The sequence below is a fragment of the Myxine glutinosa genome, chromosome 8, assembly GCF_964187855.1.
Source record: "Myxine glutinosa chromosome 8, kmMyxGlut1.1, whole genome shotgun sequence".
NCBI lineage: Eukaryota > Metazoa > Chordata > Myxini > Myxiniformes > Myxinidae > Myxine > Myxine glutinosa.
In genome coordinates this window covers 128,062,880-128,079,630 of record NC_136268.1, presented here as the reverse complement: position 1 = coordinate 128,079,630, position 16,751 = coordinate 128,062,880, and the positions used below count along the sequence as shown (strand labels likewise).

Genomic DNA, 16,751 nt, shown 5'->3' with positions numbered 1-16,751 from the left:
CTTGATCTTTTCTACCCCTGCTAATTTCACCCCAAATCCACTTTTTTGAGGTGCCGACTTCTTTTCTGGAAGTCCTTGGTGTCCTTTCGTTTTATACCTACCCTGCCTCCCCCCCAGGCCCTCTCCCTCCCACACATCTCCCGATGTCCCTGCTCTCTAATATTGTGTTTGTGTGCTTCCTCCCCTTCTCTCCCCATCTTGTCGACCGCTCCCCTTTTTATATACTTTGTTTGCTTGTTTGTTTGATTTGTTTGTTTGATAAATGTTAGCTCTTTCATGAGCCTCGACTCTGTATCCCAAAAAAAAAAATCCTTGCAGTGTCCATATGTTTTCTACCTCTCCCACCTCCCCCCCAAGCCCTCTCCATCCCAGAGTTCTCTCGATGTCCCTGCTCTCAAATGTTGTGCTTGTGTCCTTCCCCCTCTCTCCCCATCTTGTCTACCGCTCCACTTATTTTGGGTTTTGAGTGTCGGTTTGACTTTTTGTGTGACTAATGTTTGCTCTTTCACAAGCCTTGATCTTGTATACAACAACAAAAAAAGATATAAAAAATAAAATAAAAAAAGTCCTCATTTAGGGCTGAGGTCCCAACCGCACCTTAAAAATGCGACATTGCGATTGTACATTTAAATAACTAATGAAATAAATAAATAAATACGTAGGTATTCTGTCTATAAATATGTAGGAAATGGTAAAGTGTATATCAATAAATACATAATTAAAAATTGTGTATTTCTCGTGGAGGTGAGAAAGTGTAAATATATAAATAATCTTTCCTGAAAGCATACACAATCCTGTACTGTACTCGAGCATAAAGGCCCGTTCTCACTTGAACGATTTTTTGTACAACTGGGGTGCGACTAAAAAAATCGTACAGCCGTGCGATTTCCATACGAATTTCCCTGTTTTTTTCCTCGCAGTCTCACTTGTACAACTGCCGTGCAACTGCCGGGAAACTCGTGCGACTTTTCCTCCCGAAACATCCGATAACAGTTCAAGTTGCGTGCGACTGCCGTGCGACTGCCGTACAACCTCAACGAGTCCCGCGCAAGTGCCGTGCGATTTTTGTTCAACTCACGTGCGACCTGTGCGCATGCGGTACAACTGCCGTACAACGAATCAGAGCGCCGTGCATCCGCCGTACAAGCGCCGTTCGAACCGTGCGACCCTGATGCGACCAATGCGAACTATGCGAAACGTTCGACAACCGTATGGAAATTTTCAACAGTTGAAAAAACTCGCACGGGCATGCGACCCGTCCGAATTACCAGTGATTACACACGACACCCCTACAAGCTGTGCGAATAATCAACAGTCTGCCGTGCGACTCCCGTATGCCCTGTGCGATTTGGTAGTCGCACGGCATTCGCGTAGAAAATCGTTCAAGTGAGAACGGGGTGTAAAATGTTTTTTTAATCTTCCAAAATTGAAAACTATCTCTGAACCGAAAATAATTTGATGTACCTCATGCCAAGCTCTTATTGTACACATGCCGAATATGAAATAAATTCGTGCAGTCACTTTCGATTAGAGGCTCCGGAGGTACGGACGGATACGGACGGAATAAATAAATAAATAAATATATTTATTTATTTTATTTTATTTGCATTTTTATCCTTTTATCAAATCATCTCGATATGTCAGTGAATCATCTGCATTATGCAATAATCGCATTCTAATTTATGCTAAGTTTGAGCAGCATTACAAGGCATTGATCTTGTGAATTTCTCAAAGTATTTGCAGCTGTTGAATGTTCTCGCACATTTTAGCTCTTCACATTGTATGATTAGGGTAAACAAGAGTAAGGAAGCATTCATATTTGCCTGATCCCTTTGTGCTATGCAGGTGAAGGTTGGAGGGGCAGATGTTGAGACAACGCTGACAGGCCTAGATCCACGCACTCGCTACCGAATCATGGTGCAAGCAATGTATGGCGAACATTCCAGCCAGCCGCTCGTGTTAGAAGATACGACGCGTGAGTATAAACCTCTTCTTGTTTTTCTGTCTCACTTTATATTTGTATTGTATTGGCCTGCTTATTGTATTGTATTGGCCAATATTATATTGGCCTATCTATTATTGACCTATTTATCTATTATTGACATATTATCTATTATTGACCTATTATCTATTATTATTAATGACCATTATTGACCATTATTGACCATACATTATTGACCATTATTGACCATACATTATTGACCATTATTGACCATATTATTATTTTATTATTATTATCTATTATTATTATTATTATTATTATTATTGACCTGTTATCTATTATTATTACTTTATTATTATTTATTATTATTGACCTATTATCTATTATTATCTATTATTGACCTATTATCTATCTATTATTAAGCCTGGTGTTGGCTTAGCGGTTAGGGTGCGGGCTTGGGATTCCTAGGATCCTGGGTTCGAATCCCTGTCGATCGCTAAATTAACACCAGCGGGGTTGACTCAGCCTGTCATCCTTCCGAGGTCGGCAAATTGAGTACCAGCTTGCTGGGATGAATGATCCTGGTGTGTACCCCGGCTTAGAATAGGTACACCGTATCCCTGCGCATCGGAAGAGGCGACTAAGGGTTGGTGCCAGGAAGGGCATCCGGCCATAAAAACATTGCCTCAAAACAGGGAACCATGATTGTCATGGGGCCCGCACGGCTAACCCCTGCTCTAGCGGGGAAAATGGGCTTAAAACGATCATTCATTCATTCATATCTGTCTATTATTTAATATCTATTATTGACCTATTATTATTATTATATTATTGACCTAATTATTGACCTATTATGTATTATTATCTATTATTATATATTATCTATCTATTATTGACCTATTATTATATTATATTGAATATTTTATTGGCCTATTGTATTTTATTGGCCTATCAATAATTGTATTGGCCTGCTTATTGCTATCGGCTGAGTACATAGATAGCTGCTGATGATCGGATACCAGGTCTATGGGTTGTTTTCCTACATAATATCCAGTAGCACATAATGAACGAATCAACATAATCGTCTGGCGTTTTAAATTAAGATATTTGCATCATGAGCGATGTGCTCAGATGGGAGTGGGAAACAGGTTTTCATTTTCCAATATTGCCAACCATTGTCCTTGCAATTCCTCGAAAACTACGTTAATGTCTCCTAATGTCCTTGTTTGACATCTGATATGTGAGTAAGATGTTATTTTACAAAAAATGAAAAGAACCCATTACAGGCTCTTTATTCCCTTGTTGCCCAGCAAGTTTGCCATGTAGAGTATTCCCAAAATGCTCCTAGATTTGAGATTTTGAAATATTGATTCCTAACGAATCATGAAAACGAATCCTCGCTTTTCAAAGATGCTCTCGTTTATTCGAATGTTCTGTCACTTCTTGTTTTTCCCCTATTATTTTCACTTTTCTCCCGGTCCATCCTTGACTTTTAACCTGTGAACCATGACCTTCCCTGTCAAGATCAGGCATTCTCGCTCCACATACTCACTGGCCCTACTCTGACCCAACACCACTGACGCACTCCCACCCCTCACCCACGCTATATCAACCGTCACCTCTACCGCTTATGTTATGTTCTCATGAAGGGTTTATGCACAAAACATGAGTTCGTACTTCCTTCCCACGAAGGTTGGCATATCTCAGTCAATGTCCTGTTGTGTTAACTAAAATGCTCATCAAGTTGAATAGTGTGCCCCTCTGCGTGAAACAGGTCAGCTAGATAAATACCCCATTGAGGATCGGTCTGGTTATTGTTGCGTAATTGTTTTATTTAGCTTCAACATATCAGATGATGAAAATTGTAAACATTGACAGCCATTTCCTATTGTGGTTTCCTAAGCTATTCCTGCCTCTCTTCTGTCCATTTTCCTTTGATTAGGTCTAGCTTTTGGAATCTTTTTGAAATTATCTCTGTCTGAGATCAAAAGTGAAGTCCATTATTGCACAGTAACACAGATTGCTTTGGCATCATGCTTTTGAAGTTGGAATACTTGCCAGCAGCATTTGCCAAATGTTCACCAATGCATCCAATGTGTTTTTCACCATGAGAAAAGTTTTGTGTGTGTGTGTGTGTGTGTGCGTGTGTGTGTGTGTGTGTGTGTGTGTGTGTGTGTGTGTGTGTGTGTGTGTGTGTGTGTGTTGTCGTCGGTTGTTGTCTTCACGTGTGGGTTTCACGAGGTGAAATGGAGCCCTCCTAGGTCTCAAAGTATCCACCTTCGTGTTTCTGTATGTGTGTGTGTGGGTGTGTGTGTTATTTATATATATATATATACATATATATCCTTCAAAAAGTATTCACACTGAGGTCAATTTGATAGTGTTGACTAACTGACCAACATATAGAATAAACCAGTGTCTCAATGCAATCTCTTCACTTCCATGGAGACAGACAGCTTAGAATAATTAAATTAGAGTACTTGGACTTAGAGTACTTCAGAATAATTAAATACTTACATTATTTGTTAACTGGTAAGAGCCTGGTGTTAGGCTTAGCGGTTAGGGTGCCGGCTTGGGATCCTAGGATCCTGGGTTCGAATCCCGATCGATCGCTGAATTAACACCAGGGGGGTTGACTCAACCTGTCATCCTTCTGAGGTCGGCAAATTGAGTACCAGCTTGCTGGGATGAATGATCCCGGTGTGTACCCCGGCTTAGAATAGGTACACCGTATCCCTGCACCACATTCCTCACTCACCACATTCCTCACTCACCACATTAAAAACATCACTAAAGACCCACCTGTTCAACACTGCATTCAACATTCAACCCACAGCATTTAACCCCTGACTATCTCTTCTCCTTCTCCCTCCTTTTGCTTTAAATATTTCCCTATTGATTCTTGTCTTTTTGCAATTGTTGTTTTCATGTATTGTTATGCATTATGTTTTCCATTCTGTCAAAGCGCCTTTGGGCTTCTGGAAAAGCGCTATACAAAATAAATGAATTATTATTATTATTATCGTAAGAGGCGACCAAGGGCTGGCGTCAGGAGGGCATCCGGCCATAAAAAAAACATTGCCTCAAAACAGGGAACCATGATTGTCATGGGGCCCACAAGGCTAACCCCCGCTTTAGTGGGGAAAATGGCCTTAAAACGATCATTCATTCATTCATTCATTCATTCATTCATTTGTTAACTGGTATCTCCACTCAGGTCATACTATCCTCTTCATCGAATGTATCGAACAAACCTGGCTACGCCGCTGTTAGACTTTGTCTTGTTTTTACAAAATTTTACAAAATAATTGAAAATGAAAAGCTAAAATGTCTTGAGTCAATAAGTATTCAACCCCTTTGCTATGACACTCCAAATGAGCTCAGGTGCATCCAATTTCCTTTGAGCATCCTTGGGATGTCCTCAAAGTATCCACATGTGGTGAATTCAAGTGATTGGACGTCATTTAGAAAGAAACACACCTTTCTATAAAAGGTCCCACAGTTGACAGTGCATGTCGGAGCAGAACTCTATGATGAAGTCCAAGGAACTGTCTGTAGAACTCCAAGATAGAATTGTGAGGAGGCAGATATCTGGGAAAGGGTATAAAACAATTTATAGATTGTTGAAAGTTTCCAAGAGGACTTCTTAGAGCTGTCCAAACTGGAGGCTTGTCTGGACACATATACTCACGGTATAATTGATTGGAGAACTCCTAAGTGTCATGGATGTGCGTTCACCTGGAAGCCGGTTCCATAACCGTAACAATATTGTTTCATGCAGGTGAAATTATTTGGTGAAAAGCATTCACAAAATCCCAGAGAGTAAGTTCATGATACAAGATTACCCTCGTTCAAAATTCCAAAGTCACACATGTTTGTCATATTCCTGCACTAATTGTCCAAAAAGAAGTGGTTTTCAGACATAAGAAAATTCCAAAATCCTCACAAGATCCTTTTCGGAGGAATACTCGTTCTTTTCTGATTATGCCCCACTGATCAATTTCAATGGCATTGGGAACCTCTTCAATGTGTTCTCCAAATGGAAATTCGGAGTCCTGTGTTTGATAACTGGTAAATCCCGGAACAGAGGCTTGTTATATTCCAGAAGCACCACGATGCAGTTTCTGTTTGGTTCATTGAAACGTGGACCTAAGAATGTAATTGTGCTTTTGCAGCTCATTCCCCTTTAAGTTATTTTTGCAGCAACGACATTGACAAAACAAAATAAGACACCAACTCACTGTCAATAAATACCATGGAATCTTTATCGTTCAACAACTAATGCTAGCAGATGGGATTTCCTGGCTTAACTTCCATCTGAAGACGCTGACAGGATGGCCTCGATGTACGCACACTCGCCTCTCAGCCTTGATTCAAATCCTGACCCAGTTATAAACTGTTACCCAGTGTTTCACAGACAGGTTGATTCATCAGTGCGTGTGGTGCCCACCCCCTGATGGATGTTAACCGAGCATTAAATTGGTGGACATTAAAGATCCCATGTTGTCCTTCATGAAGATTAGGCAAGCTATCACCAGCACCCTAAACAAATTCCAAATTCTTTCCCCACCCAGCACAGGGCATTGAATCAGCGGCCCAGTCGCACCCTCAGCCGATGATGCTACCCCACAGCCTTGTGCTGAGTACGAACGAAGAAGATCCATCTGAGGGACGGTACACACATTGACGCAAGGCCATGCCTGCAAAGCTCCAATGAGGCAGTTTATAGTTGGGCTGAAAATCTAACCCAGAATAGACAGTTGAAATGTAAGTGTTCTATCTCTGCACAATCCTGTCGGACACTCCATGTGCTTAATTTTCCTGAGATCAGATTCATTCCTTCGCTTGAAACCACTGCTGCCAGGCATTGATGGACTATTGTCGTCATCTGATTGATATAAAGCTTTGCCTTCTCTTGTTACCCATCGCTATGTGTATAAAACTGCTCACTACATTAATTTGAAATTTGAACCCGGCTTTAACACGTGACCTAAAGGTGTTTGCAGAAGCCGCAGCATCTTCTTTTCAGGGTCTCGTCCAATCTGCTTGCATTCCTTTCATTTCGTGTGCCAATTGCATAATAATAACAGTAGACTATAAAGATGGTTATTTCCAATGTGTTGACAACTGCAAAAGGTGAAAGAAATTTTTGTACAAAGTACACAATGAAAAGGAATAACTTTTCTTAACAAATGCTCCTTGCCACTCCTGACAGGCTGTCATTCCAAAGTCACTTCCATCATGATGCTATTGATGACACAATGAATAGAACTTTGACGAGCAATCATCGTCAAACTGTGCTACTTTAAAATTCTGGGCCTCTTTAAAATTCCACTAGCTCAATGCTTTCACTGAACAAAAATTAAAAACTATAAAACTTTGCACTCTTTGCTGTCTTATTTGCTACCATATTGCATTTCAGCACATGCACTTGCGCATGACACATGTGATTATGGGTATTGGTTACCAACACTGCAGACAAATTCCTTCAAAAATCCAGGATCTGTGTCCTTTCATGACATGTTATATGTGTTGGCTTTTACACGAGCCTCAACTCATTATACAAAAAACGGGGGGATATCGTAATCGGGCCCGTCTGTCCGATTGTGCAGAAATTCACCAAAATTGGTACTTATGATTACGATGTGGCGATCGCTGAATTAACGCCAGGGGGGTTGACTCAGCCTGTCATCCTTCCGAGGTCGGCTAATTGAGTACCAGTTCACTGGTAATTCCCTGTTTGTCGTAAAAGGTGACAAAAAGGGTTGGCGGCAGGAAGGGCATCCGGCCGTAAAACATTGCTTCAAAGAGGGGACCGAAAAACACCAACAACCACGGCCCCCGAAAAAGGCCAACCCCCGCTTGCGGGGAAAAAATGGCCTCTAAAGGTGGTATATATATATGAGAAGGTGCAAGAGCAGTATCATTTGAGCAGGGCCTAAAGGTCATATATCAAAAAATGCAATTATGGGTAAATTTGTAAACATTTTTTAAATGAAAGTTTGTGTATGCAATCATCATTATGGGATGCATGAAATATGTAACGATTCACTCTAGTTATTATTTTGTTATTTTTATAAATTTTATCCATTGCTTTTTACCTTTTCCGTTATTCCCTTTTAATATTAATGTCATATTCCACATCTTTATTTACAGTGCCACTGGCTGGCCCTCGTCACCTGCGATTTTCGAGCATCACTTCCTCCGGATTTAAGGCATCGTGGGATGCTGCTCCAGGTCCAGTGACCAGATATCGGATTGTTTACTCACCAAAAGGCAGTGTTGACTCCAAAGAGGTGACTCCTCTTACTTATGCAACCTTCACATACACGGATTATTCTTACGAGTCCTTACGGATCGCCAACTCGTAGTCAATCACAGGCATCCGTAAATAACTCGCTGGTATCCGTAGATAACTCGTCACAACTCGCAACAACTTTTGACATGTCAAAAATCATCTTCCGTTATTTACGGATGCTTGCGATTGACTACGAGTTGGCGATCCGTAAGGACTCGTAAGAATAATCCGTGTATGTGAAGGCACCCTTAGTCAGTATGTGAACCTTTCCCAAACGAGTTTTGATTATGATGAATGGAGACGTTTTTGAACAACTAATCCCAACAGATTGTACATCAGGTGCTTTTCATCCAGTTTAAGGCTCATGCAAGAGCTCATGCAGGTGACGAATAACATAAAGCATGCACTCACCTGTAGAGACAACAGGCAATGCAGGACTAGACTTTAACCAAAAAGCCAGTGATACGGGGGAAGTGAATAACTTACAGACCTCCAAAAAGCAGAATTGCACATTGAAAAGAGAGTTCGACGAGACTTTGGCTCGCAGTATACTTACTGGGCACTTTGGATACCAGTGATTCTGGATATCTTGTGAAGTCGTTTTTCTCTCCATAGTCATTGAAACAATTAAGGTGATATCTACCGCAAACCGCCCTCTCCTCCCCGTTCCCAATGGGATGCCAAACCACGGGGTTTATCCATGCTCTATCCTCTAAATGCTGACCATACCGCAAGGAAGCAGCACGCACCATCTTTATAGTCGTTGGTATCACTTGGCCAGGATCAGTGGTGACTCTAACAGACTCAGAGTGAAGACTCCAATGATAATAAGTGAGTCTTTATAGAACAATTATGAGGCAGCAGGCGTTTTTATCATCAAAAGCAAATTCATAAATTAGTGTTCACTTTTGTATTAGTCTTATTTTTATTATTATTTCTAGAAAATATATTCTTCTGATGGATGAGTTAATTCTCCCAATTCTATGATGTCAATGGTTTTCATGCTAAGAATTAGAGTATTTCATTGTGACTTGGAAAACTGGCTCCGACTCGGTGAGTCTCTATGGTATGCATCTACATAAATAATATTTGCGTCCAAACCCTCTCCCTACCCCTCCATCCTAATACCCTGAAACTCGCAGGCTATGATATTTTTTAATCAACTAAAATCTTCCTGTGCATACCACAAGTATAACCACCAGTGGTCAACTCATTCCATCCGGCAGTTCATGAGTGCACATAAATCAGACACAAACGCAGAAACAGAAATTTCTCGATTTATATACATGTATAGTACTCATGGGAATTTTTTTTACATAAGGTCGAGGCTCATGGAAGAGGTAGAACACAGAAGAGAACAGAAACAACGCAGTGGAACGTGGAGAAACACTAACAGTTAGCGGTAGGGTTCACCGGCACATCAGAGGGGCACTTGGAGGAAGAATGGGTGAGGAAGGGTAGAACATAAGAGCAAAGGGCGGTGGTAATGGACAACAGGGGGGGTGAGCAAAAGCTCGGTGCAAGCTCAAATGAAGCAAAATGGGGGCGGAAAAGAATGGAAGGGAAAATCGGGGATGAAACAGCAATGGAACAAAAACAGGAAATTAATGGAGCGAGAGTTTGGAGAACACAATAACCTGGGAAGGAAGGGTGAGCTAAGGGAGGGTTAATGAGGGCAGAGAATATCATGAGTTTTCGGAGGAGATTGACTCCACAGGAGAGAGAAAAGAGAAACAAATGAGTGGAGGTGAGAAATAATCCTTTCCTCCATTGAGCTGTGGTCAAAGGCCTTGTAGATTGTAAGTACTTCTGATTTTCCAAGGTAAAAGTTGGATCCACAGAGGACGCCAAGTCGGCGGCTGGCTTTGTAAGCTGGCTTTGCTATGTGGTTGACCCAGGAGAGAGCATGGCTGAATGGTGAGGCCGAGAACTTCAAAAGATTGAACTTCTTCCAGTGGCTGACCATGGGAATAGATAGGTGGGTTCGTTTGATGATCCTTCTGGAGTGACATCATGGGATTACATTGAGATTTTATGGGATTGCAAGACACGCTATGTTTATCAGACAAACATTTGATCGATTCCAGATCAGCAGGGATAGAGGCAGCTTCAGTCTTTCTAGCAATGTGATGGGGGTACTGTACGGCACAATGGGAGCCATCTGCCAAACGGAAGAGAGGGTTTTCCAGAGCATCGTTGAGGTCGTTTTGATGATGAACAAGACTGGACCCAAGACACTGCCTTGGTGAACTCCATCCTCCAGTAGGATAGGGAAAACAGAGGGATCCATTGATATGAGGGATCCATCTTGACCGCGTGAGTAGAGGAAGTCAGAAATGCAGGAATGAAGGTGGCCTTGTTGGCAACAGGCAGAGAGCTTGGCAAGAAAAGCCAAATGCCAGACTGTGTCGAATGCCCGTTATCTGTGCCAGACTGTGTCGAACATTTTCAGTTGAAGTGAGGACTCTTCACACGTGGCACCTGATAAAGAATATTGATTAGGAAAAAAATAAAGCATTCGATCTCCTTAAATCAGCACGAGGCAATACTTTATTCTGATTATTTGTTTGGCTGATTATGAGTTTTACGTTTTGCATTATCCCTAATTCGCAATGCTAAGGCCTTGATGGGTGAACTCCCCATAAAAAATATTCTATCAAATAAAGCCATACTCACTCTTGGGTAATTCCCTCAATAAATATTCAAACTATACATAGTCAATAATTATTTGGTAATTTTACAGCTTTTTAACAGGTGTTGGTATATGAAGCTGTAAGTCAAACTTTAAAAAAAACAAAAAAACATTTTCTGTGCTTAGATTGAAGTCCCTGGAAGACAAATGGACGTTGTACTTCACAATCTGAACGAACTGACAGAATACGACGTTTCTGTCTTTGCTGTTTATCCTGAGGGAGAGTCAGATGCCCTTAATGGACGAGAAGCCACATGTGAGTTTAAGAACACAACTACATAGGATATCCAGTGAGTTTGCGTGTGCATATTGAATGAGTGCGTGCACAGTACGGAATACTCCGCCAACTGTTTTAATCAATTTTACGATAAACTGGCTGCTCACATTCTGCTGCTTGATGGGTATTTATTTGCTTTGACAGGTTCTGGCTTGCCATCAAAGGCATTTTCACAGTCTGTTATATATTTCTATAAACTTTCACGACGTCACCATCATCACACTAGCGATGCTAGATGGAATTGTTTTCTTTGAGTCATCTCCCTCACTTTACACCTACTCACTTTCCTTTGTTGAAAACAATCTTTCTGGTCTGTCTGTTTGTCTGAGCTCTCTCTCTCTCTCTCTTTTTCTTTTTCTTTTCTTTTTCTTTTTCTTTTTTGGCACTGTGTTGATGAGTTGCAGGCCATTTCACTTTCCTTGACTTGCTATTATTCCCATATTTATTCCTTTTTCCACCTCTATTTACTTAGATGAATGAACAGGATTAAATAATTAAATTGATATATGTGGGAAAATTACATGCCCAGCCAGGAATGGAACCCAGGTCCTCTGGAAAAACCATACCAGTGCTCTGCCATCTGACCTATCTGGGAGACCCTGACTGAGTGAGCATGCAATTTTCCCACACATATGATTGCCACTCTCTTCCCGTCAATGCTTATCGATCGCTGAATTAACACCAGGGGAGGTTGACTCAGCCTGTCAATCTTCCGAGGTCGGTAAATTGAGTACCAGTTCACTGGTAATTCACCGCGTTTCGCAAAAGGCGACTAACGGGGTTGACGGCAGGAAGGGCATCCAGCCATAAAACGTTAATCATAAAAGGGGACCACGTGCCAAAAAAGAGGCCAACCCCCTCTCTGCGGGGAAAAATGGCCTCTGAAGGCGGTTCTTATATGTACATATACAAACTTTGAAGTTAGCATTTTAATTTTTGAAAATATGGCACTTTGACCCTTCGCACCACTCCCCAAGTTAACCTTTTCTCATCCCTTTCGCCCCGTTTACACCCAGATCCATTTTCCTTCTGGAAGGGTTCAGTTCTTACTAACTGCTTTATCAAGTATCATTAAGACTTTGGCGTTATGGATGAGTTCTAGCATATACATAATTAAAGGCCTGTACACTGCAATATTTAATTTAATTTAATTTAATTTAATTAGCCTGGTGTTGGCCTCGCGGTTAGGGTGCCGGCTTGGGATCCTAGGATCCTGGGTTCCGAATCCCGGTCGATCGCTGAATTAACGCCAGGGGGGTTGACTCAGCCTGTCATCCTTCCGAGGTCGGCAAATTGAGTACCAGCTTGCTGGGATGAATGATCCCGGTGTGTACCCCGCTTTAGAATAGGTACACCGTATCCCTGCGCACCGTAAGAGGCGACTAAGGGTTGGCGTCAGGAAGGGCATCCGGCCATAAAAACATTGCCTCAAACAGGGAACCATGATTGTCATGGGGCCTGCAAGGCCAACCCCCGCTCTAGCGGGGAAAATGGGCTTAAAACGATCATTCATTCATTCATTTTTCACAGTGCAATATTGTTTTTTTTCTTTGTTGCTTGTAAAAGTAATTGTTCATTTATTTATTTAAAATTCCATTACTGTGGCACACCCATCTGGAACAAGATAGAGGAAGATCTGTCTCCACATAACGAAAAACTATAAATGAGGTTTAAAAATATTTATTTATTATAAAGTTTTGAATAATGATTTTGTTAACGTGTAATTACGAAATGAGTATAAAATAAATAACCGATGATGAGATGCCATTTACATACTCATCTTTTAAAGATGAACTGATGCTGTTCATTTGACTTCCACATGTTATAATTGCTGTTTACAAGATAAGTATATGCTGAAAGGAAACTGTTGGAAAAGGAATAAACAAAATACTCGTAAGTTATCCTGTTGACTTAATCATTGTTGATTATATCAAGCAATACCCCAGTGCAGCTTCCTGAGTGAGCTGTTAATAGGATTACTTTGACAAGACAAGATAATGAAGAATAAAAAACAATTCAATATTCCTCCTGTCTAGGAAGATAGAATGTCCTTAATACTCGTATTACACTTGCACATTTTCAGAGATTGGCATAATTATTTAGATGGAGGTCTATGGATATGTAATGTCACTTCCAATCTCCAGCCAGGCTGGCAGGATAGCTCAGAGGTGGCACAGGTGCCTTTGAGCTGTCTATCGTCTGGATTTGAAATTCTGCCATGACTCTTGTGTTTCACAGGCAGGGTGTTAATGAATCAGTGTGCCATCTGTTACATGGGTCATCAAAACCAGGTAATCGTCTGCCAGCAAGTGATGCTGATGAACACTAAATGTCCCACATTGTTCTTTATTAAGAGTATTATATTTGTAGTTATCCAAATTCATGTCTTGACTACTGAAAGGACAGCCATGGCAAACCACATCCAGTGCAATCCTGGCTAAGAAGCTGGTTTGGCAGCATGAACCTGCCTTGGGGCAGACCATCCTGGATAGATGGACCCTCAGCTATTAGTGCACCAACCTTGGATTGATGGAACACCATGTATGTGCAATCATTAGCACAGAAACACAAAACACTCACTCAATGTGTTGTTGCCAGAAAAAAATGTCATTACTACTTGTGCACTTCAGTTGTAGGAATAGTCATGATATGGAGATATCACGTTGGTGAGGTGACATGTGACGCTCAAATCGGCTGCTCGGGGAAGAAAATAAACGGAGTAGTTTGCCATACCTTCCTAGTGGTAGGTGTCACGGCAGAAATTTGGAATTGCATGCTGCTGCTGGCATATTCACCTTGTCACTGTAAAACATTCGGTTTTTTCGGGGTTTTTTCGTATTGTCGTATTTTTAACATTCATCCATTCACACATGGATCAATATGGTGCTCTCGATGATGCAACGCCCGATCTGTGAAACACCATGATTACATTTTATAGTCGCATCAAGAATCAGACCCAGAAAATAAAGTTTGAGGGTGAGTGTTACCACTGATCAATCATTCCATCAAAGATTGTTCGAGCATCACGAAATGTATTTGTTTCATTTGCTCAAAATTCAGTTTGGTGGGTTGGGGATTGAGTATAAACTTCTTTCGACTTCTCGACTTGAGCCAAATTAAATTTCTTCCCAAGTACATCTCGCATCATTATTTTGGCAATAATCCATATTATTAAGTTGCACTGAAGTTAGTTAGGTACTACTTAATAGCTGTGGGTTTTGTCCCTGGGATACCATAAAGCCATGATTCCTTCCCTCCTGACTATTATCAATACTGGTCCAATAGAATTTAACTCTGTAACCCTGTTTCCACCATTTGTCCCTCCTCTTCTCCCATTACTTTATGTGCAGTGTCTCTTGCTGCTGCAAGTGATCTGCGCTTCTCTGACGTGACGCACAACGGCTTTAAGGCCTCCTGGCAAGCTGCTCCGGGTCGAGTGAGCAAGTATCGGGTTGTTTATTCACCAAAAGGCACCCGTGACTCCAAAGAGGTAATTTATTATTTATCATAACTTTTGCCATATATTAGGATCAGAAAGAGGCAATCTATATGTTAATTATGCATGTGTGTGTATATATATATATATATGTGTGTGTGTGTGTGTTATTGTTTTTTTTTTTAATACACTGCAGGAGGAATGGGATGGAGGGTTTAGTTGGTGGCTTAGGGGATGGTGGGGTTGTAGAATGAAAAATATAATTGACAAAGAAACTGGAAGCCATATAGAAGTAAGGGGAGAACAATGCAGGAGTAATGGGGATAAAGAGCCAATGGTGGAATGCATGTGATATACAAGGGAGGTGGTGAGTGTTTGGGGAAATATTTCATGAATTTTGTAAATGTAATTTAAAAAAAAAAAGAGGGAGTCAGACATATCAAGAAAACTGCTAATTTCTCGAAATCATTTTCTTGTTGCAGTATATTTTGAGATATTCTAAAAACATAAATAAACAAGAAAAAGAGAATCAGAGATTGCAAACCCTCGCCAGGATGTATTTTCAGTGTTTTATTTAAGGCTTTTGTGTTAAAACAATTATGGCGGCCGAACCACGTGACCGATGACATCATCATTATTTTATTTTTTTTAACTAATTTACTTCTCGATTATGCTCAAGAAATTTCATCTTGATTGGATGGAGTTTTGTACTTGTCGAATTATGACGTCATAATGGAGGCACCCATGACATCATCATTAAAATATTTTATTCCCTATGGAGAGTTCTTTACAATGAGCCATGTTTCAATTTTTTCTATTCAGCACTTTCAGAGATATAGAGGTGCAAAGCTTTTCGGTTTTTCCAAGATGGCGGCCGAACCACGTGACAGATGACGTCAACATTATTTTTTCTCTCCACCAATTTATGCCAACATGACGCTCAATAAATTTCATTTTGATAGGATGAAGTTTTGTACTTGTCGAATTATGATGTCATAATGGAGGCACCTATGACATCATCATTAACATATTTTATTCCCCATGGAGAGTTCTTTACAATGAGCCATGTCTAAAAAAAATTCTATTTAGCGCTTTTCGAGATATAGAGGTGCAATATTTTTCGATTTTTCCAAAATGGCGGCCGAATCACGTGACCTATGACGTCATAATTATCATTTATAAATTCTGCAGGTGGAATTGCACATATGGTGAAAATTTCCTGCCAATCGGACCAACGGTTGCAGAGAAAATCATATTTATTATGTGCGGACAAACAGACAAACAAACAAACAAACAGACAAACAGACAAACAAGAAAACGTCATGCGTAGCACGATACTTGCAAAATACGCCCTCCCCCAAAAGTTTTCAATGTGACATGATGGCCTATGGTGACCTCAAAAATACTTGGTGGTTGAATTCAGTGACCAGATATGCAAGTCCTCTTCAAATTTCATGTCAATTGGATGAAAATTGAGGATTTTAGAAATTTGGCCTATGTTGACCTTTTGGCCTATGTTGACCTCAAAGATACTAGGTGGTTGAATTCACTGACCAGATATGCAAGTCTTCTTCAAATTTCAAGTCAATTGGATGAAAATTGAGGATTTTAGAAATTTGGCCTATGTTGACCTTTTGACCTATGTTCACCTAAAATATAATTTGTGGTTGAATTCAGTGACGAGATATGCAAGTCCTTTTCAAATTTCAAGTCAATTGGATGAAAATTGAGGATTTTAGAAATTTGGCCTATGTTGACCATTTGGCCTATGTTGACCTCAAGAATACTTGGGGGTTGAATTCAATGCAAGTCCTCTCCAAATTTCAAGTCAATTGGATGAAAATTGAGGATTTTAGAAATTTGGCCTATGTTGACCATTTGGCCTATGTTGACCTTAAAAATTCTTGGTGGTTGAATTCAATGACCAGATATGCAAGTGGTCTTCAAATTTCAAGTCAATCGGATGAAAATTGAGGATTTTAGAAATTTAGCAAGGTTGGTGACCTTTGGCCTGTGTTGACCTTTTGACCTATTGACCCCAAACACAATAGGCTTCTGGCATTTGACTAACTCTACCACTTGGTGAAGTTTGGTTGAAAATTGTGA

General features: G+C 40.6%; 1 protein-coding gene across 2 annotated transcripts in view; it reads left to right on the top strand.

Moving 5' to 3' along the window:
• Positions 1–16,751, top strand: part of LOC137432912 (collagen alpha-1(XII) chain) — a 305,761-nt gene that overhangs the window by 140,021 nt on the left and 148,989 nt on the right. For both annotated transcript variants that reach the window (XM_078783725.1, XM_078783726.1), the window contains exons 15-18: positions 1,846–1,975; positions 8,099–8,238; positions 11,059–11,188; positions 14,560–14,699. In XM_078783725.1, coding sequence (XP_078639851.1) covers positions 1,846–1,975; positions 8,099–8,238; positions 11,059–11,188; positions 14,560–14,699 — 540 coding nt within the window. The remainder of the gene's footprint in view (positions 1–1,845; positions 1,976–8,098; positions 8,239–11,058; positions 11,189–14,559; positions 14,700–16,751) is intronic.